The 27,183-nt window shown below is 33.0% G+C and overlaps 1 protein-coding gene and 1 long non-coding RNA gene across 5 annotated transcripts in view; one reads left to right on the top strand and one right to left on the bottom strand.

The window, feature by feature from the left end:
- LOC132707384 (melatonin receptor type 1B-B-like) overlaps positions 1-27,183 on the top strand; it is a 121,384-nt gene that overhangs the window by 77,431 nt on the left and 16,770 nt on the right. For both annotated transcript variants that reach the window (XM_060679224.1, XM_060679225.1), the window contains 2 exons: positions 9,977-10,214; positions 15,462-15,668. In XM_060679224.1, coding sequence (XP_060535207.1) covers positions 9,977-10,214; positions 15,462-15,668 — 445 coding nt within the window. The remainder of the gene's footprint in view (positions 1-9,976; positions 10,215-15,461; positions 15,669-27,183) is intronic.
- LOC132707385 (uncharacterized) overlaps positions 1-27,183 on the bottom strand; it is a 46,462-nt gene that overhangs the window by 19,037 nt on the left and 242 nt on the right. For 2 of the 3 annotated variants that reach the window (XR_009619732.1, XR_009619730.1), the window contains exon 2: positions 26,880-27,023. The exons of the other annotated variant lie outside the window; for it this stretch is intronic. This is a non-coding gene — a long non-coding RNA (uncharacterized LOC132707385). The remainder of the gene's footprint in view (positions 1-26,879; positions 27,024-27,183) is intronic. 3 annotated transcript variants of the gene reach the window in all.

Here is a 27,183-nt window from a genome sequence, read left to right on the forward strand (position 1 = left end):
TACACAGAGCTTTCAATCTTACACTTTATGCGTGTCTTGCTAGGAAACGTGTTAAAAAGTTGACATGTTAAATTGTTTAAATCAAGCATTCAAAATTTTCATTCAACTTTTCGAAAACCAAAAATTGCACGGAATCACAGAAAAGAATTAACCATAACAAGTCCAAGCAATATCGTTATTAAAATTAAAATGAAAACACCGATTGGAAAAGACTAAGAACAAAATATTTAATTCTACTATGAAACTTAAACATGCATTTTTAAAATTTTGTTTCGAATTGCTTTTAAAAATGTTGAACTTTTTTATAAATAATGATGCATGCCTAATAGTTTTTTCTAAAAAATACTGGTTTCCACGCTTGCCAAAAAATTACGACAGATCACACATAGTTGATATTAGTGTTATTCGAAGATAACGTAAAAGAAGTATACAACGAAACTTGAACTAGAAGCTACAGGATGTTCAAAATAAACGAATATATTTGAAACATTTTAAATTAAAAAATCTAGATTTTGTTAATACTTTGTGATTTATTTTAACTTTTCTAATATTTACCATTCTCTCTATCTAAAGACTATTGCTATAATATTTCTTGGTCATGACAACACTATTAGCCAGCCGGGCTCTGTTAAGATAATAAAATCAACAGGAGAAAGTACTTTGTTGGAGCCGTAGATAAAGCCAGTAATTTTGGTCTAAATAATGATCAGATTTAAAATTCATAGAAAATAGTATATTATGTAACAAGTGCGGTAAAGGACATTTGACTCACGAGTTTATTTGACACGAGCGAAGCGTAGCGGAGCGAGTTTTTAATAAACGAGTGAGTTAAAACTGTTAGTTTTTGGGTACATTTCCGCAAAACAACACGACTGACATGACCGTCAGAATTGACAAACCTCAAATTTCAATGCGTGGGAAATATCTCCGAAAACAAGTGCGGTAAAATCCCGGAAATGTCCGAAGTGGCTCGGAATCATGGGAAACGAAACTGACGTGGGAAAGTGATGCTTCCCGCACGCTAGATCGATGGGTAATTAGGTATTTTACAGACGGGAGTAGAAAAAGTAAATAACATTCCTAACACCTATTATTACAAATTGCTAAAATTCCACTTGTTTAGTCTTTTTCGTATTTTTTCTTGGACGTTGCTTGGAATAATCCTATGTTCCGTATCTTCCGTATCTTATAGAGGCATTTATGTATATAGGATCTTTAATATATCCCCATAGAAAGAAATCTAGCTGTATTAAGTCACATGATCGAGGGGGTCATCCAAAGGATCAGAGCAGAAATCAAATTTTTCGGATCTCAACTTAATGTAGAAATTGAAGTAAATCATTGTGCAAAAAGTTTTTTAACTGCACTATTACTACGAAAAGTAGCTTCATCGGAAAACATTATTTTAGACAAAAAAAATGGTTCTGCATCTATTGCTCCATTTATAATGGTGCAGAAGTTTACCCTTTGCTCAAAATTTCTGTCCAGAAATTGTTGGTGTACTTCCATTTGTGTTTTCCAGTGGTGGACCTGGAGATTATCTTGAACATCAAGTGAAATGTTCAATTCCTTTTCCTCATTTGTAGTACTTTTCGCTTTTCGTATTCAATACTACCACCAAACCATTGCATTAAACACTGAAGAGATTGTCTAGTTGATATACGTCTATTAGGGCCTTTTAAGTCTTACTGCAAACAAAGTATTTTTTTTTCTCACCCAGTCTGTTTTTTAGTTAACGACACCAAAATAAATATTCTGAATTTATTTACCCAGTTTGCTTTTAATGAGGCGGCTAGTAACTAAATAGCAAAAACTTGCCCTGTGGGACACTCTAGCGATTTTTTTTTGTTCGCTTAGACTTTTTTTATTGTCCTTGAAGTATTGGAGACATCGTTTTCCTGTAAAAAGACGTGCCTTGTATTGTCAATTAAGAGAATTCGAACGCGGTTGGATAGCAGACCTATGAGAGGCTGGAACTTCCATTCCGGAACTTGAAAACTGTATTGGCCGGAATGTTACAACAGTGAAGGGATGTTAGGCAGTATGGTTGGGGCGTTGAGGCATTAAGAAGAACCAGTGATGGCGAATAACGGCTCCTATTAAATTTATTATACTAAATACTATGTAACAGGTAGGAATATTGTCAGCTACGGAGTAACTTTATGTCCTTCGAAGGGATTGTTTTATTTGACAAACTAGATTTAATGAGACGTTAATAATAACTCGTAATTCATATTCCTGTTGGTTAGTTTGGTTTAGTTAGATTTGACAGATAAAATTAGCAACTAATTGAAAGTGTAAAATAATTTAGAATCTCTACGCAATGCGCTTGTTTTCATAAACTTTAGTTTTAACCTCAAGATAATATTGAAATGTGATAAGTTTTTAATATTAATACTTTCAGACAGAAAACCATTTAGTTGCACTTTTTTCAAAAGTATGAAATAATAAATGGCGGGTAGAAAAAAATCTAAGTGGAAAAACAGGAGCAACTGTAGCACCTGGCTACGAGGAAATGAATTCCAATCCGGTTTATGTATTATTGTTTTCAAAAAGGCAATAAGCTTATCAAGAAAATTTAAGTAAGACCAGAAACAATGAAAGATGTAATTAAAAACAATGAATATTCTTCTGCACTGCTTCAACGCAAGTCTAGTGATTCTACATAGTGATGAATTCTAATGATCAGTTTATTTTCTTTTTTATATTTTTTATTTTTACAGTATATCCTAAGGGATTATAAATTTATAAATTTAAGCCAATAATATAACGTCAGACCACTAAAAAACATATTCATGAAATATCAAATGTTTAAAAACAACCGACAACCGTCAAAAATCCACTAATATGGACATTCAAAAAAAATACCACCAACACAGACCTAGTTTTCACAAGACTGCTTAAGTTAAGGCTTATTAATATTTTACCAATAGACAAGACAAGAGTAAGAAGAAGAGTATACTTTTTGTATAATTAATGCAATGTGATATTGGTTTTGGATTAGCTAAATAAAGATAATATATATATATATATATATATATATATATATATATATATATATATATATATATATATATATATATATATATATATATATATATATATATATATATATATATATATATATATATATATATATATATATATATATATATATATATATATATATATATATATATATATATATATATATATATATATATATATATATATATATATATATATATATATATATATATATATATATATATATATATATATATATATATATATATATATATATATATATATATATATATAGGCGGGGGTCTCCAGATTTCTCTATTGTGGCAATCCCTTTCGTTCATTTCTCTCTTCTAATGGCATCTTCAATCATTCAATTCCTTCTGTCCAAGATTTACTGGGTCTCCCTCTTTTCTTCCTATTTGTCGATGTATATTCTGGGAGTCTTCTTGGTCACCTATTTCTGTGGATTCTGTTTATCTGGCCATACCATATCAGTTGCCTTTTTTGTATTCTCTCTAAAATATATTCTTTTATGCCAGTTCTTTCTATAATATTCTGGATGCTCGTCTTAAAGATTCTTGCCAATTTTCTGAACTATATGTGATGATGGGTTGGGTTCACTAACAGCTTTATAAATGTAGATTTCTGTTGCCGTGATGTTTTTGGACCACAAAATGGCGTTCAGTTGTCGAATCGCCATACGACCTTGTGTAATTCTGTTGTAAATATCTTTTTCGGTGTTTCCGTTTGCACTTCCTAGGTACTTATACTCTCTACAGCCTTTAATTATACTATTTACGAGTTTTATGTTTGAAAGGGATCATCCGACTAATAGGTGTTCAGTTTTAGAATATTCTTCCAACAGCAAGGTGTAGAGGCAATATTCCCATCTCGGAACATTTTCTCATCCATGATCTTATTGATGTTCGGACATATATTTTGAAGAGGGTGAACGGCGAAGAAATTCTATTTCCTACCTTTATTATGCTAGCATAGTTTTGCAATGCTCTAATGTATGTCTTGTTTATTTAAGTATTTAAGTGTTTAAGTGTTATTTAAGTATAAAGTAAAGTAAATAAGTAAACAGAAATATGACTAGTTGGTAAGTAACTTATGTTCAGCAAATATTTCTTAATCAGCCCTCAATTAATGACATAGTAGACTGGTCTAAATTATTGTGGTAAGTAACTTAAATATAAAACCTTCATTGAGGGACCCATGTTTAATCGAATCTTAGTAAGCAATCAGCGGCGAATTATGCAAAACTGCTCATAGACGTGTCTTCTCTACTGACACATTGTGAAACCTTGCTGGCCAACTAAGGCAAGATTGTAACATGTTTGTAGAACAAGGGTTGCAAACTGTTTTTTATTGATTTCAACCAAACCTTTGCATGCTGTCCAAATGATTTAATTAATTCAGTTTTGTTAATTTAATTACTTCCCATATAAAAATAAGTTATTTTATGATTTCCTCAGTAGAGACAATACGGTTTATATTTAGAAAATGATCGTTATATTTAAAGGCTTTTCTGCCTCCTGTCTATCGGAAGACACAAATGCAGCCACATTTTTTCCACCGCACACCACAATCGATTTCGGATTAATAACGGAGACCGAGAAAAAAATCCGTACAGACCATATTTTACCCAACTCAATTGCCGTCTACGAAATATAAGTTAATTTTTCGTGTTTTTCAAACATAAGGGACCTTCGCGTGTACGGGGACCCTCAATACTCCCCGCCAGGGATCATGCCGACCTGCAGACTTTGTTTCCTACGGTCAGTAACCTTTAAATGTCTCGCAGGAAGTGATGCGGAACGGAAAATGTCTTCGGGTAAATTTCTAACATTTCCAAGTCATGCATGGCAGCCCAAAAACGTTTGTAATTTGGGTAAAACTATTTTTTGATATCGTTTTAGATAGTAGTCGTGTAGAACGTCCCTATAGAAGGCTATCCAAACTATGGAATAGATAAATATATTTTATATAGAGACAATTTCTCCCTAGAAACATGTTATAATTTGCATCTTTTCGAGATGCGGGACAAATTTTTAAGAAAAATCGCTGTTAACACTAAACCCATTTTTTGCATTTGGATTTTTTTAGTTTTTGGGGGAAAAAAATTGAAACAGTTTCCCTAGACGTGCCAAGTTTTATCATAATCTCCGAAATGCTAACCAATTAACTAACCAAAATATTGACACCCTATATTTCGAAAACGAAGCAAATTTGGAAAACATGTTTATAGAATAAATAGAATAAAAGAATATTTGACTATTTTACCCGGTCAACCTTGATACACATAAGTAACGATAAACGTAACAACTAATAATTAACTCACATTCTAAACGAATACGCAGAATTTAGCATTTTACTCCTTTCCGAACTGTTCTAAACCATTCTCATAAAAATATTTTTTCTGAAATCAACTTTCACCTTTACTACGTATACATGTGATTCAAATCGATTTGAATTGCGATTGAATCCATGAAAACCCATTATTTTTCGGCATCAAGTTTCATCATTTCAATCCAAATTCGATTCGAAAAAAAGGGATCCTATCGAGATTGCATCTAAAATTTATTCATGTAAACTGGACTTTGTCAAAAAGCTAACCAACGCAGCCTCAAAATACGTTTTGTGTGTATTTTTAATTTTATTTTTCTGCAAATGTATGATAGTGCTCATTTTGAAGCCCCTGACAGAGAAAATAAGGAATTATCATTATCATTATTTTTGGATCCATTTTATTTAAAAACAAAAAAATATATGACAGATATGACTGTCAAAATGTCGAAATCTGTAAACGCTTTAATAACAAAATCAAAACCATTCGAAATATCATTTGAAATTGTCTCAAAATTTAAATCCAAAAAAAGTTTTCCACATGTATACGCAGTATTTGTCACCATATTCCTTGTAGTATCTTTAGAACTATCGGCTAGCAAATTATATTACATTTTAAGCCATTCTACGATGTAACTTTTATATTATTGCTTATTTTCGGACAGAAATTATTATGATTTTGGTTATAAACGTTTTGAACATATTTATGAACTAGCCATTCGCATTGAACATTTTTGTTTATCATATTATTAATAATATTAGCGTACCTCAAGAAAACCTTACTTACACATCGAACAAAGATCACCCGGTTACTTGATCTTACCATACAAATCACTTCTTCAGGATCGCAAAAATGATAAAAACAAAAGCAACGGTCTTAGTGGTCTTGTTAATATAATCCAGACTTCACCTATTGACTTTCAACTTTCCTGGCCAAGAAAAAGGACTTTAACAAAGAAGTCAATCTTAATCCTTATTAAATAAATTAATTGTATATTTTCACAATAACATGCAATAAATTTGAAAAGGAGCAATGGATATTCATGTGCGTTTAAAATATAACCAGTCCATCGTTACCCATTTGATATCTGCTTTGTCTAAAGTAAATGGTACGGAAATTCTTAAAGCCCTTACTTTAAGGATTGTGCTATATGGTCTGAATATACACACACTCTCCGAATCCTCAATGTCAAAACTGCCCAGTCTTTGATTTGAAGAGGTGACCAGTCGATTATATTTAGCCGAACACCAAAAGCAATTGCCACATGGCACGGACAGTTATTTTCATGTTGGACATTGATGGAGATTCATCAGCTTCCCACAATAGCTCTCACCCCCATCAAATTAGTTAAGTAAAAGAATACGTTGGCCATCAATCAAATGAGGATGAATTTCCGTTTAATTAGACGAAATAATGTTCACGAACGCGGCGTTAAATACCGATCACCGTGTCGAAAATATTCCCGCAACCCTCCTATTGACAAAGGCTCAACACCGCTATACAGGGTGCTATGGAAATAGCATAACATAATTTAATGACTTAATCTCAATGTTGAGGAAAAAATTGCCAAAACAAAGAAAAAATAATAATACTACACACAAAGGAAAAATTACCTAAGGGCAAACTTTAGCCCCATCAAGGTGATGAAGTGCTATTATTACAGTCGTCGCTGTCTAACCACACTACAAAATGACTCACTAGAGCAACCATTTTTTTGTAGAATGTTGAGTTGGCTGAGGTTATAATCAGTGATGTCAGCTCAATAAGAGGTGGCGCCACTAGGCCTAGTTTTGGACAGTACTATTCGCACCGAGCTTGTATGTACAGTGTCATCTTAATCGCTACATTATTTTGCGTTTAAGAACACATTGTGCGAGACGCTGAGTTAGCTGAGGTCTGTAGGAATATTTTGCACAACCACTTGAGCATGAAAAAGCTGTGTGCTAGGTGGGTGCCGCCAAACGAATTTCTGCGTCGATTCATAACTATTGATGAGACTTGGGTCCATCACTACATTCCTGAAAATAAGGAACAGTCGAAACAATGGGTTGCAGAAGTCCAAAACAATTTGATCGTCAAACAAGGTTATGGCTACTATCTTTTGGGATGCGAGAGGAATTGTTTACCCAGAGCTATTGCAGCGTTTGAAGAACGAGGTGCATATAAAACGACCTCATTTGGCGAAGAAAAAAAATTGTTTCATCACGATAATGCACCGTTGATTGTTGCCATGTCCGAAATCCACGAATTGAAGTTTGAACTGATGCTGCAACCTCCGTAGTCTCCAGATTTAACCCACTGTTTCTTAACCTTAAAAAATGGTGGTAACAGAGCAACGAAGAAGTTATTAAATCTGTAAATCAGTATTTTGACGAGCTTGACGAATCTACGTTTAAAACTGGTATTACCAAATTAAAACGCCGTTATGAGAAATGTGTTGATCGAGATTATGTCCAAAAATAAAACAAATTAAAAAAAAAAACATCGTTTTTCTTGGTCAGGAGACTTTTCACCCTACCCTCGTATGTCTAAAACTAAATGGATGATATATTAAAAACAGATTGATATAGAATTAGATATTTCAAATCACGATAAGTATCTAATAAATTTCAACTTTTACCTTTAGGTAAAACAAAAACTTTCTTCCTTTTGGATATTACTAAGTCAGTCTGAATAAAATGATATTTTCGAAAAGATCTTTAATGTTGATTGGTCATTAAGAGGTATTATTTGCGACGTTCAGTGGAAATTGAAATGACCAAACATGAATGCGTACTGTAGATAGTGTCCACTTAGTTTTTTGTACCAGTTTTGAATTTTAATAAGGTTTTCAATGAATAGACTATATTAACTAGTCTTTAGATCACCTACCTAGAAAAAAGATGCATGGGTTTTTTAAATATACATTTAGTTATTGTTATTGATTAGTCTAGCTGATTATTATTAGGTATATTTATTATTGTCAAATGTGAAGTAGAATTTTCTTAATTTAACTTGCTGAGTAAATAAACCCTTATGTTGAAAGTTATTTTGGATAGAGGTATATGTAATTATGGTTATTGGTTTTAGTTTACTTTTCTTGAAATATTAAATATACAGGGTGAAACATACAGGGTGATTCGCTTTTAGTGCTCTATTAAAGGTTATCCAGTTTGGAATATTACACAAAATTCTAAGTAACCTTCGTTGCCATTTACCTGTTACGGCTGAGCTTTTGAAAAAAATTTCTTGAATTTAAAACAATAGTAAAACTTTTTCTCTTATAAAACAACACGCTAATCCTAAGTTGGAATAGACCAAACAGCCTCATAAAAATGTCATACATGTGCTATATTGTTACTTATTCCGTAATTTAAAGATATCAGCAATACTTTAAGCAGTTAGTATCAACAGACAGACACATGAAACGCAAAATAGGTTTATTAAAAAAGAAAGCAACTAAACATTTAACTAGAATTTTATTCGGAATCAATTCGACGTGATCTCTCTATCAAAACCAGAATCGGGGCAAGTTTTGTAATTATACGTTGGTTCTTTGATACTGGAAAACCTCCAAAGCTTTCCTTTGGCGTTGCAGAGATTTATAGCTCGAAATTTGCTTCCAGGAAATGATGCGCTTTGATTTTTATACTAAAAAAGCTCTCTCTTGTCTTAACTGAACCACAGATACAGGCAGATAATAAACTGGTCTTTAAAATTTGTATATTAATTCTTAATTCTTTCTAGACAAACCCACAGTAACGGGACAATACTAAAATAATATCAGTTACTGTAATTTATAAATTGGTCTGTAATTGATACCCTACTTTTGATAGAAATTGTACCCTTTTGTTCCATATCAGGCCACCATTATGTATTCCAAAATTAATGAGACAGGCAACGCGCATCACCCTATATGATTGACTTATTAATTATACATTTTATACCCTTAAAAGCGACCACAGGCCACATCTCCAAAACTACTGGACCTAGAGATTCTGAAAAAAATTGTACCACTGGAATGTATAACAAAATTCAAAGAGCCTGAATCATTCCGTATAAGTTTTTTTGATATCGTGATCGGACATAATTGTAAGAAAAAATGTTAAAACCAAAAGAACATTTTGCGTCACCTCCATCTGACACCAAAAATTGTTTTCATAGTAATTTTGTAGTACGGTTTAGTAAAACAATTAACTTTCTATGTCATATTCTGTCCCCTCCAAGTAAATTAAAATCAATTTTAAATGTAAATAAATAACCATAAAAAATAAATGCAATAACTGTGAAAAGGATGAACGTATTGAATTGAGTTTTTTTTTTTAATTTCGATTTTAATATCGGTATCATACTTTTTTTAAAAATAAAACTGAATCTTAACTTAATTTAAACTATACAGCACTAACGGCAACTAAAATCACTAACCTTTCTCTTTCAAACAAGCCTGAGGAAATTGAAAATTAGACATTCAAGAGCTTTCAGCTTCAGCCAAAACCTATGGTAATCCTTATATGCGTATACTTCAATATTAGTTTTTTCTTAGGTCCGGTATTTTTCGAAATGTGACTATCGAAATAACCTGTGTTTTCGATTATTTTTAATTTTGTTGAGCAAACGAGTCAAGAAATGTTCATTTTGCAGGCAACACGTTCATCGTAAACGTAGCCTTGGCCGATCTCCTAGTGTCAGGCCTGGTGATACCAGCTTCAGCCATAGTGATACTAGCGGGACTCCGTGACAGTCTTGGCGTTTGCCGTTTCCAGTGGTTCATCGCCGTGTGGTGCTTCCTAGTCACAGTGCTATCTATGGCGGCCGTAGCTTGGGAAAATTACTTCAGACTGTGCTACTCTATGGACGTTTATCCGAAACTGACGCGCACGTAAGTTTATAGAGCACCGACGACGTCGCTTATCGTCGAACGAAGGGTTAAACCATCCGATCACACTTTTATCAAGGGAAGGGCGCGATAAACCAATTTAAAATATCGATTCAAAGCTCGAGCTCTAGAGTGTTTAACTCTGCAGTTTAACACATTAACGCGATGTTGTCAGTTTAGTCAGTATGCGGTTTGGAATGTAATAATTTACAGGACAAGGAGTAAATGTGATTTTCGGTTACATCCGAACTATGGACAAATGATAACATTGCTGCTGGTATGATGACAGTATATTCTAAAATACGTTATTTTGTCGTCTGCCAATTTGATTTTAGATTTGATGCAAGAACTACTAAAAAAAAAAAATCTTTGCGAGTGCAAGTGATTTTGGTAAACATCGATATGGATTTATTTCAAATCTTTGATGGATTTGTATCGCTTCCATGTGATTGTTACCCAGAAGATCGTACTCTTGATTAAAAATATCATAGTTCTTTGGATCTTAGAGATTGATTTGCTACGTAGAGCTTGAACACGTATATTGATATATTTTTTTATTGTTGTTATGAATATTTTTTCATGTATTTCAAGTATCTTATGAACGGTTTTATGCACTTTTTAAATTGTAACCTCATATTTTATTCATTACTCAGTATAACAATAAAATCATAACGGTACACCGATTTATTGGTATAAATTGTCACAATTTTTTTTTTACCAAGTTTCAGTCATTACTGTTTCAATTCAAGCATAGGATATATTATTAATATCACTGGTTGGCAATGAAATCCTCCTTTAAAAAATTGTATGCTAAATATAATGATTCAAACGTTTTGAATCTATCCCCGTTGACCGATTTTTTCTATCACGTCTAGATTTTTCGATATGATTTTTTTTTATATTTCAAAATTTTGTTTTTTTTTTTCAATTTTTTCATTCGTCAACGTTACACAAAGTAAATATACATACAAAATGAGTTTCAGAGAGTTGTAAGAGAAAGGAGGGAAGTGCCGACGGTGATTTTTATGGTAGTAAATATGCGCATGCGCAGTATTCATTGTGACACTACAACAATTCAGTGAAAACTTGTCGTTTAATTGTTTACCTTTTATATCAAATATTTTGGTAAGTTTTGCATAAAGTTCATGTTCTCTACATTAGATTTAAGTATTTGATGTGTAGTTTGAGTATTTTTTTTTAAGTAGAGCCAATAAATATAAAATATAAGTTTGAAAGTTGTTTTAAAAGTAATTTTATGTGATTTTAGGTTACAAAATGCCACGGACTTGTAAAAATTCCTCAGATCGTTTTTGCTACATTTGTGGGGAATACATACTAAAACCACAGCGACATGTCATGACCGATCTGGTTAAAACAGCTTATAAGCTATATTTTGGATTTTCTATCGATGAGCGAGATAAAAATTGGTTGCCAAAAGTATGCTGCGATAGCTGCTCAAGAACGTTGAGAGTTTGGCTTGAAGAAAGTCACAAATCCATGCCGTTTTCAATGCCAATGATTTGGAGTGAGCCTCAAAATCATGAGAATGATTGTTATTTCTGCATGACATTTACACGAGGATAAAGACACTCCACCTCCAGTTCCACCAGTTAATGAGAAGGCTGAAAATAAAAATATTTCAGGTCTACAATCTCAATCGAGTTTTCTTTCTGATAGTACATCTTCATCTTCATACACTTTATCTGGATCTTCATGTCCATCTACAGAACCTCATTTACTTGAACAAGGCGACTTAAATGATCGTGTTATGTAAATGTAATGCAAATGGAGACTTTTTATTGATGCTTCAAAAATAAGCTTGAAAGCCGTTCTACTTCATAATGGTAATAAATACCCATCTGTCCCCATTGCACGTGCTACACGCATGAAAGGAAATTATGCAAACCTTGAGGTATTACTTGAGAAAATTAAATATTCTCAATACCTATGGAATACTTATGCTGATTTAAAAGTTGTCGCTATACTGACTGGACTACAAGGAGGATACACAAAATCTTGCTTTGCTACTTTTTGAGTGGGATAGCCGCGTAAGAGACAAACATTACAAAGTAAAAACCTGGCCATCAAGAAAAAGTTTGACTCTTGTACTTAAAAATGTTTCTCATAAACCGTGAGTGCCATGAGAGAAAATTTTTCTGGCACCCCTTCACATAAAGTTGGGACTCATAAAAAACTTTGTGAAAGCTATGAATAAAGATGGTGCAGGTTTTCAATACTTAAAAACAAAATTTCCTCGAATCAGTGACGCGAAATTGAAGGAAGGAATTTTTGTAGGTCCGCAGATACGTGAGCTCATGAAGGATGAGGTTTATGATTCGAAGTTGAGCAAAGCAGAAAAAAGAGCTTGGGTAGCGTTTGTGGAGGTGTGTCATAATTTCCTTGGGAACGCAAAAAGTGACAACTATCAACAAATCATTCGGGAGCTACTTTCTGCTTATAAAGCTTTAGGATGCAATATGTCACTCAAGATCCATTTTTTAGACTCGCATTGAGATTTCTTTGATGAAAATCTTGCAGCTGTATCAGATGAGCATGGTGAAAGGTTTCATCAGGATATAATGCAAATTGAAAAACGCTACAATGGAAAATGGTCAGCAGCAATGCTTGCTGATTTCTGTTGGTCAATTCCCCGTCCCCGATAAACTCCAATGTAATCTATGAAGAGGAAGACAACTACTTAATAATTTGAATTCTATCACTCCATAATGAAATAACTGACGATATTTATCAGTTTTGTTAATATAATTTAGGATTTTTTACTATAAAACTCAAGCCGCCACATTTTTTTTATTTCCTTATAATAATTAATACTTTAATTATATTGTTTTTTGATGAAATAAATATTAAATTAAAAATCTACGTGTTGTACTTATTTGTATATCAGATTCCGTGGTTAGAGCATAAAATAAGATGAATTCATGCATGAAAACAAGAAGGAGAGAAAAAAATTTTTTTTTGCAGACCATTGTATTTATTCAAAAGTCTACAAACTATTCTTTTTGTTAACAAAAGTTAATAAACAATAAAAATAATGAAATAAATATATAAATAATAATAAAAAAAATCATTATACTTTGGGTCCTGATCGTTAAGCAAAGATTGTAAGTCTTTGGACTCTTATCACCGATATTTCCAACAATCAAATTGATTTGATCTTTTGATATTTGAGGATCTCTATCTTATTAACTAAATTTCTTTTTACCACTTCTGCTGCTTTTATTCTGGGATTTTATTTTCAAATAATTTCAAAGACAAACGTTTCAAATAATAAAATATAAAATAATTGAAAACCCTTTACCCAGACCCCTTTTTCGGAAACATATGCTTTAGAATTGGAATTATTACTTTTTAGGCAAAATTAATGTATCTGGGAATTTATAGCAATTATTTGTTGTATGCACATTTTCGATAAAAATGTAAATTTGCTATATTGCTGGAAAAAATATCTGAATGAAATTGTTGTAACAAAATAAAGTAGATAATTTCGTGCAAGGATATATGTAGACGTAATATTTAATTCTAAAAATCATAAAGACAAAAACATCTTTCAAAATGGAAGCAATTGATAGAAAACATTATTTTGTTCCCGTAAAACATAGAATTTCATCTTAAAGTTTCTGTTCTTTTCAAAGTGTGATGAAATGATTACAAATGAACTTATATCAAAATATCAAGGGTATTTTGAAAAAAAAACTGTGATATTTTGTTTTACATATACCGTTTAAATCAGCAGTAGTTGAAGTTTTATTTAACTACGTTTTATATACTGTCTCCGTTCACTTCGATATTGACACCAAAACTCAATTACGAGGTATTACAAGCTCTGGTCCGACATGCCCCATGGCCTCACATAAATCAAAGCAACTGAAATAAAATCCTGTCAGCTAACAATACCACAATACCCCATCTCCCTTATAACTGAGCTAGACAACCATACCACACTATTGGTTAAAGCGCTTGACATCCTGTCTAATGAATTCCACCCAAAATAAGGAGTCTGACGGGGATCTGAACAACTCTTTAATATAAGAACATGTTATGAGGAGGGCGCTTCAGGGATGGGATAAGGGCATCTCAATAAATGGCCGAGAAATAAATAAATGTGTGCTTTGCGACTGTCACAGTACCTGAGAACGAAAGTCAACTCTTTTAACTGGAATTAAACACATCCAAGACAAAAATCATGATAGTGGATAGATAACACAATAATCACCAATAGTCGACGTGGTGGTACAATACAAGAGGGGATCAAAGGTAGATTTAATCTGATAATATTACTAACACTAGTCGTTTGTTTCTCTTTGGCCACAAATGACCGACTGGACACTTTTCTAGTAATAAGTTCACTTTTTCACTCACTCAGTCCTGACGCGTCGAAAACAAACCTTTGATTCAAATTTTCGAGATTTTGATAGCAATACATAGATACAAATCCGTTAAGGTAAGAGTCGTGACTTTACCATAAAATAATAAATGGTAAAATAATGCAGGAAATCCGCCAATTTATATCAGCGTGAGAACTAAGGCAGATAAAATTATAGCACATCATGTACATGTAAATAGCATATAAACGTGGTTTGGTTATTAGGGGAGCCGATTGGGTAAGGCTGTGAACACCATCTACGAACAGTACCCAACTAATGACGATACTGATGATAGTTGCTTTTGCCTGGTGCTCGTCTACCTTTTACCTTGCCTAATTGTGACTTTGAAAATGTTGTTTTAGTAAATTAAATATCGATTTAAAGATTAACAATGAACTTAACTTACTTTCCAAATATTTTGCACTACGTCACTGTTCTGCCGGAGCAGCGAATTATGGCAATAGTCCATCCCATTATGTATAATTTCATAACTTAATAAATATCACATTTTATTTTTTACTGCATTCCCATTAAGGAAGAGAAAATATTTGTGTGGTCTCTGAGCTTTATGTCAAAGAAAACGTTTCTGCATTTTTTAAAAACGTTGTTAAAGAACTCGAAATTTTGATTATATTTTTGTTATACAATATAATATTACTTTAGCATAGGTTCTTCAATTATATTCAAAATTATCATATCGAAATAACATAATTGTAATCTTTCAGATACTTAGGGATCATTTAAGTTATGTAAGGACAAATTAAAACGAAGTGAATATCGGATAAGACTTTTAAAATGTGTTTACAAAAATGTGACAATAACCTACTCTATATACAATCGTTAATTATATTCTGTTTCCTTGCAGAAAAATCACCGCCATTCTATTGAGTATATGGACTATTTGTGGCTGCGTATCCGGTATGCAGTTCGTTTCGGACTTCTCCTTTGATTACTGTACGAGAAAATACTTAGGACTGATTCCATATCAAGCCACAGTAGGCGTGGTTTTAGTATTCCTGCCCATATCCATCGCCTTCTTTTGTTACATTAGGGCGGGGTACCAAGTACGTAGGTGAGTGATTTGGCGTATATTAGACCTCCTACTCTTACTGAAAATGTTTTAAGTTATAACCTGTTCTATTTTAAAAAGGAAATTCGAAACCCGAACAGAATTTTGAGAGCGATAAAATTGTTTGTTGGGGGAGGGTTTATTGGCACTTGGCACTCTCCAAGAATCTCCCGTTTTTGTGGAAATGACTTGCGAAATTTTTGAAGATTACTTTGGTGGTTCCATACCGGGGGTCTCAGTAAGTGAATCGAGGTGTTAGGGAAACAGAAATTTGAAAAAAAAAGCACTAGGTGAACCGGCCAATGCTGGAAATTATTTTTGAGGTTCTTTAATGGCCACCAGAGGGTCTATCTTTCTGCAAAGTTTTCTTATATTAGTGATGCTTAGAGAGAGCACTGTTTTTAAGCTGAGACAAATTCAAATATTTTTTTAGGTGTTCTTTACTCTATCTCTAAAAGGAAAGTGGGAGGGGGGGGGGTGCTCCAATATTTTCGGAAATAATTGTCAAAATGACTTAACGGATGTTAATAAAATTGGAGTGTTTTAAAAGGGCTATCCTAGGCTATCAAACGTGCTATAAGTGAGACGGTTCGATTGAGTATCCTACCACAACTAATTTTCAGAAAAAAAATTAAATGCAACGATATCATTTTTTTAAACGTCATTAGACAGTCAAGCAACAGCCCAACAACACCGTGAAAACCGCATCCCAATATCTTTATCTCTACTCTCTACTAATGGGTCGTTATTGAAATAATAGTTCGATGTTTATCTTAGTTTATTTTCGTTTTTTACAACACTATATACATTATTCTGGGTATTCTCAGTTTGTTATATAAAAAATTAGGTTTAGTCACTCATCAATATTGTTAAGGACTAATTAAGTTTATTACTTACTGACGTTTCAAGTAGTAGGCTTTTGAAAAAGTCAAAAAGTCAAATGGCACCATTTATGTCGAATATTTAACGAAGCAGGCGTACCACAGTACGTTATCTCCCTTATAACTGAGCGATATTTTGTGATATTTTGTTTTACACATACTGTTTAAATCAGTAGCAGTTTTATTTAACTACGTTTTATATTGACACCAAAACTCAATTGCGAGGTATTGCAAGCTACATGCCCAATATGCCATGCTAACATACCCTATCGCCTCACATAAATCAAAGCAACTGAAATAAAATCCGTATACTCAGCTAACAATACCGCAATACCCCATCTCCCTTATAACTGAGCTATGCAACCATACCAGACGATTGGTTAAAGCGTTGGACATACTGTATCATGAATTCCACCCAGAACAAGGAGTCGGGGTGGAGGGGGGATGCCTAGTGCATCCACAACTCTTTAATATATACGGAGAACATGTTATGAGCAGAGGGATATGAGAAGGGAATCTCAATAAATGGCTGGAAAAGAAACATTCTGCGCTTTGCGGATGTCACGGCCCTCCTTGCGAGAAGCAAAGAGGAATTGATTGACCTCGTTCGACAGGTTCAAAACGAAAGTCGACTGTTTGGACTTGAATTAAACACATCTAAAACCAAAATCATGATACTGGATCGAGAACACAACAAGCACTCTCAAATAACCATTATTCGATATTGTGAGTTCATATTTGCATTTGGGATCATTAATCACAAACACAAGAGGAGTTCAAACGCAGACATGATCTGACAAAGGTGGCTGTGGGAAAGATGACCAGAATATGAAAATACCACCAAATCTCAACAACTTTAAAAATAGGATTAGTCAGCTGTATAATATTTCCAATACTGACATTCGGGTGTGAATCATAGACATTGCGACAATCAGAAAAAAGAAATATTGAGGCCACCGAAATGTTCTACTGGAGAAAAAGGCTATGAATTCCATGGACGGATCACAATGTTTGCACGAAACAGGACGAGTTCATCCTTATCCAGTGCCTAGAAGAAATCGATGCATTTGGAACGAAGAAACTGTCATTAATGTTCTTGTCTAGGTCCGCATTAGTCTTCAGTTAGGCTTAAGAAGAATAAGTTTGGACTTGGATATTAGCAAACCATCGGTAGGTCGAATTTTAAAAGAGCACTTATCATATCGAGTTACATCAGGATCTTTAAGAAACTAATTTAATAGGAATTTAGACTACTGTAATTGGCTAAATTCTATGGTAGATGAGGATCCCAATTCAATTCAAGTCAATTTGCATAATATGCATATCGCTGGACATCTGTTATGATATTTTGGGTGATTGAATTATAGGACCATTTTTCCTTGATGGTGAAGTTGCCTATTATATTAGAAAACTTTCCTTTAACTGCAACACGATAGATGTCCAGCACATTTTTCTGACGCAGTTAGGCATTGTTTAGACCAGACTTATCCAAACCGTTGAACACGAAGAAGAAGCTTGTTTCCATGAGCTGCCAGATTACCTGGACTTGTAAGTTTGGGGTAAAATAAAAGCTTCGTCAGTGTGTACCAGTAATCTTCTTGTAAACTTGATTTTTATAAAGCCTGAAAAATATTGGAACTTCCTATTCACGTTTGCTCAAATGAAACGATATGTCGACCAAACCATTATAGAAGTGACCCTAGAAATAGAAAAATGATTTTGATACCATGAGTTTTGATCGAATATACCATTCCTCCCTTAAATAGTAATATCAAGGGAAGAGAGTTCTTAGATGAGGACCATTTATTAATCTGTAATAAATTGTATATTATGATAAATTCCAGCGTCCTCCATAATGGGTTGAAAATTTTTCACGTTTTTTATGGACGACATAAATTTTTGGCGAAAAATGTTCGCGGGTCTATTTTGGACAGGTGTAGAAATATGCATGTGTCCAAATTTATACAAAAACCATACAGCCTCTACGTAGACATGATAAGGATTTTTTTTCTGGGCTAATTAATTTACTTTGTTTAACATTTAACAAATATGGTCATTTGTTAACATTAAATCATAAAAAGGAATACATACATAGATCATGAAAAAGAATATACCGCGTATTCAATTTAAAAAAAAAAACTAAACGTCAAAATTTGACGTTTAGTATATTTTTTAATATTTTTGATCAACAACAAATTTTGTTTAATTTAAGTTTTTAAGATGGTCGGATAGGCATTTTTTTTAACACCGCGGCTGCGAAGCGGAAGTTATTTTACCATTTTGAACTTTCGTGGAAAACGATTGACTTGACGTTAGGTGGGTAAACGAAAACGCAAACACTTCAAATGGAAACGCATTTGTGGTTTCACCGGATTTAACTCGTGATTCGCTGGAATTTGCCGTTCCCCTCAGTTCCCAGATTTATTTACTATAATCTTCTTCCGCTAAATTGAGACGCCTTATTTTTTTATCTTATGTTTGTCAGAACAATCAGTAGCTGAATTTGGTGCTGACAATTTTGAATTAAATATTTTTTATTTTATAATGTGTGAGATTAAATAACCTAAAACGGCAATAACTGTCACTGTAGTATTGTGAAAGCGCAAGTTTTGATATAGTCTATTATGCAAGTTTGAGAAACGCCATTTTAGTAGCGAGATTTATGTGAAGTTTATGTTGAATACCATACTTTTTCGAAGAAAACTAAAAAAAGTGCACAAGTATACATAATACGCCAATACCTTACAGTGACACTGCATAATTAGGTATTTTAGAGTAGTGAAAAGACAATAGTATATTATGCAACTAGTGTGGTAAACTGTAAAGTTTACCATACCCGCGAGATAATATCCGGAAAATGTTCGAAATGGCTCGAATTCGTGGGAAACGAAACTGACGTGGTAAAATGACATTTTCCGGTGCATAATTTGGTATTTTACAGAAGGGAGTAGAAAAAATTCAGTGGCACCCATTTTAGTCAATTTTTGAGATCTCGATGGAAGTGGGATTAGTGCAAATGAGCCTACTACGTGCTTTGTGCTTTACAAGAAAAAAGGTAAGCGGAAGATCAACAATATAAGCAAACCGGAGACCGATCACTTGTTTTTGCTAATGCTAATGCTAATTATATTTTGATAAATTGTACGCAAACGCTTTTACTCTCTACACCCAATATCTATTACTTTAGCGTATAAACGAATAACAAAACGATACGGGAGTATGCAACGATTTATACGTTTGTGTACACTGGACTAGTTTGTTGGACGTACATTTATATTTTTTTTGTTTGATAGCCTTATTCATTCAATATCAATTTCAATGTTCTCTTTTATCTCCAATTTGGCGTGCTTAGTCATGTTCATCCAGTTGTTTACATAACAACAAAAACCTTTAATTTGATTACTTCAGTATTTTCAATATTTCTTTTTGAATGGTTCTATCGTTAAAAAGGAATAACATACTTGCAGCAATAACAATGGTGGTGTTTTTCAACAGTTCTAATATATGATATTCCATAGGTTAATATTAACAATAAATATAAGTTTTCCCCAAATTAAATGTTGAATTAATAAAAAAATTATAAAAAAAAAGTTAAATTAGAAAATTAATTAATTAACATTAATATCAATTATTTAAAAGTTTCTTCTATACTCTTTTTTTCTCATATCGAATTTTTAAAAACGCCTAATTGGCGAATAAATAACATGATTATAAATTCAAGCTTTGGATTGCTGAAATAGAGGTTAAAGTCATCTGGAGAGGCACTTAGTACTACTTTAGTGTTCTTTAAAATATGTACAATTTTTTTATGAAACTTCCACGGGCTACAGTCATACTTTTTATTAAACTTCTGGATTCCTCCTGCGTCGGTTTTGGTTGACTCGAACTAGCTAACGTTTCGCCAATCATCCTGTTGGCTTCTTCAGAGCTTGACTGAAACTGTCTGAAACGTCTGCAAGTTCGACTTAGCAAAAACCGACGCAGGAGGAATCCAGATGTTTTATAAGAAGTAATTTTTTGTTAAATGGCATGAACAATGAAAACAAATTATAAAGTTCCAGTTTATGCACTGAGGCTCGCATTTCCTTATAACTATTTTTCATAGTACGTTCTTTTAGAGTTGCAAATGTGGTAATCACTTTATAATAAAAATTTTCTATTTCAGAGAGAAACTTTTTTCAATCGATAGTAAGGGAAGAGTTGTTAAACGATCTTCGGCTATTGCATTTCCGGGAAAAGTTTTAATTCGATTTAATGTCGAAAAACTTCGTTTGGCTTCTGCAGTTATCATGTCATAATTTTCTGGTCTCCTAATCTAATCTCCTAATGGAGACGATATTATTATTGGGAATTCTCGAATAGCTAAGTATCTTATTCGGTTATTCCTTGATGACTAGTCAATTAAGAAGTCGTCAATTGACGGTCAATTAAGAAGTGGTCAATTGACCAGTCCCAACACTACTAAATGCGCTATATCTACGACCCCTATATTCAAAAGAGATTTGAAAACACATCTACATGAACATGAACATCTACAACAGATCAAAGAATGATGTCGATATTCCTAAATATCTGATTAATTGTGAGCTCTTTAATCAATATTTCGTTGATTCAGTACGTCAGATTTCTAATACCGTTGACTTTGATACCATAGGAAAATGTCAGTTCAAAATGTGCATTAGCAGAATTTGAACTGTAGCCGGTGAACGAGGACGGGGTTGTCTGGGCTATGGTGGGATTGAGAGCGAATGCACACGGTACGGATGGAATTACACTGGAAAACTGGAAACCTTTGGTGCCCGACAACACTGCCTATTTTAACTCAGCTTGTATTGTATTGAAAGCTGTATATTTCCTGCGCAGTGGAAGATAGCAGCGGTTATAAACTCACCAAAAGTGAGCAACACCGTCGCAGATCTGCGACCTATTAGTTGAGAGTGCTTTGTAAAGTATTTGAAAACCTGATTTACAGGCGGATCGGTGATTATTTCACTAATAACCTTTTACCTACATTACGATCAGAATTTCGCAAAGAATGCAGTACGGCTACGGCTTTGCTGAAAGTTTTGGATGATATTCTCTCAGCAACAGATAAAGCGGAAATATCGGCTTTGATCTTATTAGATTATAGTAAAGTTTTCGATACCCTCATCATGCTATGGTCTGTACTAATTTATAATATTATGGGTTTAAATTTAAGACGATTCAACTGATTCATAATTATCCGGGTCATAGATATCAGCTAGTTTCGATTGACATTAGATCGGAAGCCTTAGAAGTTCACAGGGGGGACACCCAAGGCTCATTATTAGGACCTCTTTCTTCTCATTGCGCTTTTAAATTCCATTTAAAAAATATCTTTTACGGAAAACTATCTTCGCTATATTGTATTTTTTTATCGTTTTTCTTTTTTTCATTTATGCTTGATTCATACCTTTGTAATGTAACATTGGTATACTAAATTAAGTTTGCATTGTCTTGTTACGTACTCGGTTAAGTTTACAGCGCAGCTGAGCTTCGCCGAGCTTAAAAAAAGACGGTTTTATTTATTTATTATTTATTTTATTTTCGTCCAAGCTTTATTGCTACCAAAAAATAACCAGGGAAAACAATATAGGCTAATTTTTACATACATATACATTCATTTCTTTACTAAACTTCAGTGTATAACTTTTTCTTTATTTACATAAGCTTTGTGAATGCTAATATCTGGTAAGGCCTACTATTTCCTTTTCATTCAAATTTTTCTTCGTATGAATATTTAAAAAATCTCGTCAGAATAATTAAATTAAATATTACCTCCATAGTTCACGGTGAATATAAATTGTCAGAAATAAGGTAAGGTGCATTTCCGTCCCTAAAATAATCCAAAGTTAATATAATTGACCATTAGAGCAAGGTCATCAATAAGAATAAATCCATTTATATTTATTGAATCCACAAAGATTTTTATTGGATTTACTAGAATAGAATACAATAGTAGGTACAGTAGTTAACGTTCAACAAAATATTTACCTTTTTGGTATGTTTTTACTCCTACACATATTTTATACATTTTCAGTGATATTCGCAAAAGTAATAGAGGCAAAGGATATACCTCAGAGAGTCTTCAAAAAGAAGTAACAAATGGTCACCGTAGCATGAATAATGGCGATTTGGCTTGTCCCGGAAAGAAGCAATTCAAATTGTTACTGACTATGTCAAATAAAACCACAAAAACTACATAAATGTGCAGATTAAAGACGGTAAGCCAGAAGAATACTGCTACGAATAATTTTAGACCCATTCTTAATCTACGACCATTTTGATTTCCTTAAAAAAATGAAATTGAATTTGGATTGCAAAAACGTCCATCACAAATTTGGAACCTGTGTGAAAGCAGCTTTTGGTCTATTAAAAACAAAGATTGTGGGGCAACGGGGAGCCCCGGTAAAACAAGAACTATTGTTGGACCTGGCAAGCAACTGTTCTAATGAGCTGCAGCGCAAGTGGTGAAAAAGCTCCACCGCGCATTATCTTTAAAGGTTTGGGAACAGTCGACTGCTCCACCAAAACAATTTTCTAAAATGTATACGCCCAGAACAACCTGTCTTAGTCATTTTTGATGGACACGTTCGTCATCTTGTGGTAGGTGGTTGTGGTGCCAAACTTGTTGAATGGCAAAAAAAATGTAGGGGTTGCTGTAACAAAGAGTTCGTTTTTCAAGATGATAGCGGAGATATGGACAGAAACCAACCCCGAAATATTATTAAATTGTTTTACTGAAGCGGGGATAGTTCCGTTCATATGGTCCAGAAGTTTTTCAACATTGGCAAAAAAAAAACATAATGTTGCAGGGTCAAGTTCATGCTCAGAAGAAATAATTTCCATAAGATCCCAAGAACAGGAGACGATTCCCATTGTGTCATTTCATGAGTTGTTGAAGTCAACCAAACGTGAAAAGAAAACGCTTGTGCTTAGCAGCAAAGCCGACATTGACACAATTTTAAGTAAGGACACGACAAAAAACCAAAAAATAAAACAAAAAAAATTAAAAAGGTTTGTAAGCTAAAGATATCCGAAAGCAGTTCTACAAATGATTAATATGATGGTAAATGATAGTAATTCTTGTGTGAAGTGAAGAAACAATTGTTGAATTTGACGATCTAAGTACACGTGATTTGGACGAGTTGGATGAACACGAACCTACGTCTACCAAAATACAAATTGCCGATTTTGGGTTGGTTAACTTTCCTGGAAAAAAACATAGTAATACAAATATGCTTGTTTGGTAAAACAACTTCTTAATGATGATGAAGGAGGTATAATAAGATTAAAAAGGCTCACAGATAAGTGCCATTTTATTTGTCTGCACCGTACTGCTGTCGAACATAGAGAAAAAACCGCCTATCAAAAAATATCAAAAACGGCTGATCACGAAAAAAATATTTTCGAGAAAGCTCCTAAAGTGTTTAAAGCACAAAAAAAATTTTAAATAATTATTCTTTATTTCGATTAATATTTGATTAATGTTTTTTATTTTACTTTTGGTTAGTTTTGGCTTTATGTTAACTTTTAAATAATTATTTTTCTAGTAAAAATATTTTATATTTTATATATATTATATATTTATTATTTATTTATATCTTTCGACTTACCCCCAAATATATTTTGTAGTTTTATTTATTATTAATTAATCAAAGTAGAAAATGACAAATAAAAATGGAGACATGTAGGTATTCTGTACTAGATCCGCATTAATTGCAAAAATAATGACATTTTATGCTCTTGCTCCGAACCAGTGCGTAACATTAACTTTTAAATAATATATGTATGCCAAATCATACTACTAATATGAAATTGCGATTGATCACAATAACAAACACACAATACTCATATTAACGCTAAAGCTCACGTAATTTATACAAAAAGAAGAATAGACAAGGTTATTTACAACTTTGCAAACAACATCAAAACAGTTTCTTCGAGTTTCAAAAGACTTCAAGTTGTAAAATTTTAAGTTTTCTTTCTACGAGCAAAAGTGTCGATTTATGTTGTATTTAAAGTTTAAGTTGTTAATTTTTTTTTGTATAGCTTCAATTCTGATGATATGTTTACTATAAATGGGATTCCAAACTGTGGATGAGTACTCTAGTACAGACCTTATCATGCTGTTATAGACGATTATTACTGACAGATGCTTGTTGAACCCTTTGGTAGTTCTCAAAATGAAACCCAGATTTCTCAAACATTTTTTGACAATAGTTTTGATTTGAGCCTCAAACTTCAACTGTGAGAACAAAACAATTCCCAAGTCTTTTACTTGCTTAACTCTTTTCAGCTGTTTATTTATCAAGCATTAAGTTGATATCTATAAAACTATTTTTCCTTGGTTATAAAATATAACGACATTTATCAATATTTGTGGTTTATGCAATAATCAGTAAATCTGTCAAGATCGCTCTGAAGCTTAATACATTTAAAGGTGGGAGAAACTTTTTTTGTTCTTAAATCGTCGACAAAAGAAGCATAAATTGAAACCAGAAGACAAAAATATTAAAGACTAAAGAACCCAGATGAGATCCCCGGGGGACACTCGAGGTAACATTGACAACAACAAACTGATTTCTTTCTGTAATATAGACTATTTAATTACAATTTTTTTTTGTAACTTCTTAAGTTTTTGGGAGCTCTGCAGCACTGCAGCGCATATGCGCCGAATCGAATGAATCCGCATGAACCAAGAAAGAAAGCTACCAAGCTAATTAAGAAAAAAAACTCGTGAAGCAATTATGTATCAAAATTTTTGAGAAGGTCTGTTCAATGTGCGCATGCGCGAGATTTGAAATTTCGTTTTTAACCAATGGCAGCTCTAATTGCAAATTCTGACGTTCGACCCATAAGACCTTTCGGCTTCTAACAACCAACATGGCCGCTGGTAGATCGTCAATGTTTGGATGCTGCATTTTTACACCAGTATTTTCTCAAAATATGTCGAAATCCCATTAACTTTTCCGGCAAAAAAGCAATAAAGGTGTAGAAAGCGTTGTTAAAAAAATTACCGAATTACAGCACACGGATCGGCGTCCTTATTATAATTCTGTAAGTATTTTAGCGCTTTGGTTCTTTAAGCGCAATTGACACCCATACCGGTTAATTTTTCCCGAATTTGTGCCCGTAAATAGGCGCAAACAGTTTGCTTTTATAAACTTATTCGAATCCATGAAATGTGATTCTAAAAGTGTAAATATAACTTTGAGATATTGCACTGGAAACATCTAAGTAGAAAAAATGTTCAACAAGGTCCTTGTATAGACAGAACGCTCATTATTTCATCGTAGTCTAGTGATTGAAGAAAGTTTGGCCTCCCAAATATATAATTATTGAAAGTATCAATGGACAATTTCGTTAAAAAACTGTAGGTATTGGAAAATGTAACCAGGAAAATTAAAAACTAGCATAAAACAATTCAATAAACAATTAGCCCTAAATGTAAAAGAATTAACATTGCCAAACCCTAAAATGTGTCGTTTATTGTCCCAAAATTTAAAAAACATTTTGCTAGCAAAAATTGCATGCGGTCTATCGCAAAAAATTCCCCGTTAAAAATATTTAACAGCAATTGTTAAATGCTAAAAATACATGTAGAAATTGCATTGTGTCTCTCGGACTTTGGATACTAGTATCAATTCACACAATAATTTACCTATATTTCAAATTTTAATAACCAAAAATTAGTTTTCCAGAAATGCTCGGTATTTTTAAAAAATGTAAGCTGATATGAAACATCCTAAAAGGAAGATGTCCTATTAAGAAATATTTTTTTCCAGATGCACACTACAGACTGGTTTTGTAGACAAGATTGTGGTTTATGTCACAACTACAACTTACATTTAATTATAATAGCATTTTATATAGTGTTTTATTAACTCGTTTTGGTTAGTACAAACAAATACACGAATTATTTAATAAGGCCTTAATTGAAAACAAAACAATAAAATACATTGTTGCTTATAAACACAATAAAAAATTAAACAAAAATATTTTACTATTATATTATTATACTTTTATATTACTTGATTTGAGAGGATCACCACCTTTAAAAATGAAAGCAATAAAAAAAATGGAAATAAAGCCCAAAAACGCCCCCCCTATCAACAACAATTTCTCTTATGTTCAAGATGGAAAATTTTCAGTCACAAATTATGCAGGAAAAATAACAATGTTTAGGAGTTGTCTAAGATCCTATTAGGTGCTCATCTTTGCCACGATTGTTAAGGAGCAAGTATCGAAAGCACACATTATACAAGTTTGTGAGTGGGAGTTCTATAGAAACCACTTTACTTACACTTACCCATTCTTTCCCTTAAAGTTTTGACCACAACCCAAGTTTTTCACGAAAACAATAATGCCGCAGACTGTTAGTATTCTCTGGCAAAAGCAATTCCTAACTCGGCGTTGCCAATCATATTCGGATTTCAGAGACCGATGTTGCATCCTAAAGAAAATTAGTCCATTTTTTCAGAAAAACTTCGGCAATGTGACAACTCAGTTAGTTGGGAGTGGTGCGTTCGCGAAAAAAAAACCTTCTCTACGAAAATATCATAGCCACCTGCGGCGCGTCACTTTTTACCGTGGTAGGGCCATTATATTATCTT

Source organism: Cylas formicarius, unplaced genomic scaffold (genome assembly GCF_029955315.1).
Source record: "Cylas formicarius isolate icCylForm1 unplaced genomic scaffold, icCylForm1.1 PGA_scaffold_9__14_contigs__length_23061073, whole genome shotgun sequence".
In the NCBI taxonomy this organism is placed as follows: Eukaryota; Metazoa; Arthropoda; class Insecta; order Coleoptera; family Brentidae; genus Cylas; species Cylas formicarius.